This window comes from Penaeus chinensis, chromosome 38, assembly GCF_019202785.1.
Source record: "Penaeus chinensis breed Huanghai No. 1 chromosome 38, ASM1920278v2, whole genome shotgun sequence".
Taxonomy (NCBI): domain Eukaryota; kingdom Metazoa; phylum Arthropoda; class Malacostraca; order Decapoda; family Penaeidae; genus Penaeus; species Penaeus chinensis.
In genome coordinates this window covers 23,066,627-23,069,126 of record NC_061856.1, presented here as the reverse complement: position 1 = coordinate 23,069,126, position 2,500 = coordinate 23,066,627, and the positions used below count along the sequence as shown (strand labels likewise).

The window sequence follows — 2,500 nt, the reverse complement described above, 5'->3', positions numbered from 1 at the left end:
CAAATTATTAATCTACTTAAGTTCCTTTTGTTTTCTTATTAGTGCAGCTGCTATCCCAACTGTCATCATCATCACCTGTTGTTGATCAGTCTACATCTTTGCTTGTAACTACACAGCACTGAATGCAAATGACACTGGATTTGACATTAGGATTGGAACCTTCCTTGAACATGATAGCAATGATCCTGCTGCCATGCATGTATGATCATGTAAATGGGGCCTAATCACTGAACAATTGTAATAGCATTTCAGACACTAGAACTCAGCTTCCTAAAATAGTATACTTGTAATTCATAAAACCTTTTAGAATATAAAGAAAATACCTTTTCCTTTCCTTTGATGAAGTATATACAAACAAAAATAATATCATATTAGGAACTGTTACGCTATATAATGTTATTTGGTGATAGTAAAGTGATCAACCAGCAAATAAGGTAAATCCAAAATGCACTTGGCATAAACAACTGATAACACCATAAACTGGCACAATATTAGCACTTCCAATTGTTAAAAATACAAAACAAATATGTTCCACAAAGACAAAAACTACAGCACTCTACCAACTACCAAAAGCAAAAGGCAAACAAGATTTCAGTAAACTTCCACTTACCTTGAAGCTAGAAATTTGTATTCAAAGAGCCTGTTTCACAAAACTGTTTCAAAGTACTTTTACTAATAAAATATACCAGTTTGCGAAACTTAGGTATGAAAGATATTATTCCTTTTTTTAAATACTTGAAATTAATTATTCTACCTTAACAATAATAGTTACTCTACCTGGTCCAGTTTGACTGGAGTAGATGAGGGTCTGGGACGTTCGGGCAGAGTATGGGGAGTTGTGGTTGGCATCATGATACATGTTTTGTGGGGCTGGGTGATGGTGATAGGATGAGGTTTGGATCTGCTGCTTTTGCTGTGGCTGCTGCTGTTGTTGTGACTGATGATGATGTTGTGGGTGGTGTGGTTGTTGGTGATGGTGATGGAGGAATGATGTGGAGGAGGACTGGGGAGGGTGGCGGTGTTGAGAGGAAAGGGAAGCTCCTCCATATTGCTGGTGGGAAGGGCCATAAGACTGCTGCTGGTGGTGATGGTGTAGTTGTTGTTGTTGTTGTTGTTGTTGTTGTTGTTGTTGTTGTTGTTGTTGTTGTTGTTGTTGCTGGTGATGCTTCTGCATCTGTTGGTGGTGATGGTGATGCTGCTGCTGTTGCTGTTGCTGTTGCTGCTGCTGGTGTTGGTGCTGCTGTTGGAGTTGTTGCTGCTGCTGCTGTTCCTGCGGCCGCTCACGTGGTGGGGGGGCCCCAGCTACCATAAACAAACACTCAAGCTTGACCCAAACACACACACAAAATTCATGCAGATATTTACAAGTTCAAAAGAACACAAAAAAAGATTGAAAGCAACAAAGAGCACTGATATTTAGTTCAAAGGAAAGTCCATAAATAATTAAAACAATTAGATGTTTTTACCTAATTGCTATTTGATGCTTTCTACCTTATCATGCATTGGTTATTCAATATGGTATCACTTTGAAAAAAAACAAAGATCAAGCAAAATGGATAACAATTAGAATTTGAAGCCACACTATATACAAGGGTCCATGTTATTGAAAGGTTGCATGCTTCTGATAAGTAAACACACAAATAAGACAGCATTAACATATTCCATAAATGAAAATTGATAAATATAATTTTTGTTTGCAAAAAAATGCAACCATACACCTGTAATTGAAAAATCATCATAATCTATTTCACATACATTTGCATATCTATGTATAAAAACACATAGCCTACACATTAATTACATAACCTTGAAGTCACCACAACCTAATTTACTGCTGCAAAATATGTTCCACTTTGATGATCAAAAATTCTGTAAAAAAGAGTTATTAATATCTTAATCTTCCACCTAATAACAACTCATCCTATGAGGAATTTCACCTACTTCAACAAAAATGTTAAAAAGTGTTGTACATGTTCTAATGTTTAAAACCATACAATGAAAACAAAACTAATAAACATATAATAATGTAATAACATGTCAATTAATAAATAAGGAGGAGGATAAGAAACTTCCAAGGTAAGCACTCACAAGCTAAAACAAAAAGGATAAATAAAAAGCCAGAAGACTAAAGGCAAAGAAAACATCATGCAGTGCCATATATATACTAAGAAAATACTGTTAAGTTCTTACTTGCATAGTGGCTGTTAGTTGGGTAATATGTGTGTGAAGCACCATGTCTGTTAGTGCTAGGATATGCCCCACTTGAACCATTGGTGGGTTGGTCAGAATAGCGGTTAATAGAGGCATTCTGTCCATCCACGTGGTTTGGAAGGTAGTACCCACTCTGCTCAATTAATTCTGAAGGGTGGTAGGTGTTGGCATTGTGTGACCTAGGACCAGAGGAAGAATGGTAGCCATGTTGGGAATGAGGACCACTATCATAGGCAGGTGTAGGATAGTGACTGCTTGACTGTGCATGATAAGGAGCAGCTGGGTAACT

At 37.0% G+C, this 2,500-nt stretch overlaps 1 protein-coding gene across 1 annotated transcript in view; it reads right to left on the bottom strand.

The window, feature by feature from the left end:
* The window catches only part of LOC125045978 (LIM and SH3 domain protein Lasp-like), a 32,702-nt gene that overhangs the window by 6,779 nt on the left and 23,423 nt on the right, over nucleotides 1-2,500 (bottom strand). The window contains exons 9-10 of the mRNA XM_047643568.1: nucleotides 2,191-2,500; nucleotides 778-1,302 (exon numbers count right to left, since the gene is read on the bottom strand). The exon at nucleotides 2,191-2,500 is cut by the window's right edge and continues 251 nt beyond it. Coding sequence (XP_047499524.1) covers nucleotides 778-1,302; nucleotides 2,191-2,500 — 835 coding nt within the window. The remainder of the gene's footprint in view (nucleotides 1-777; nucleotides 1,303-2,190) is intronic.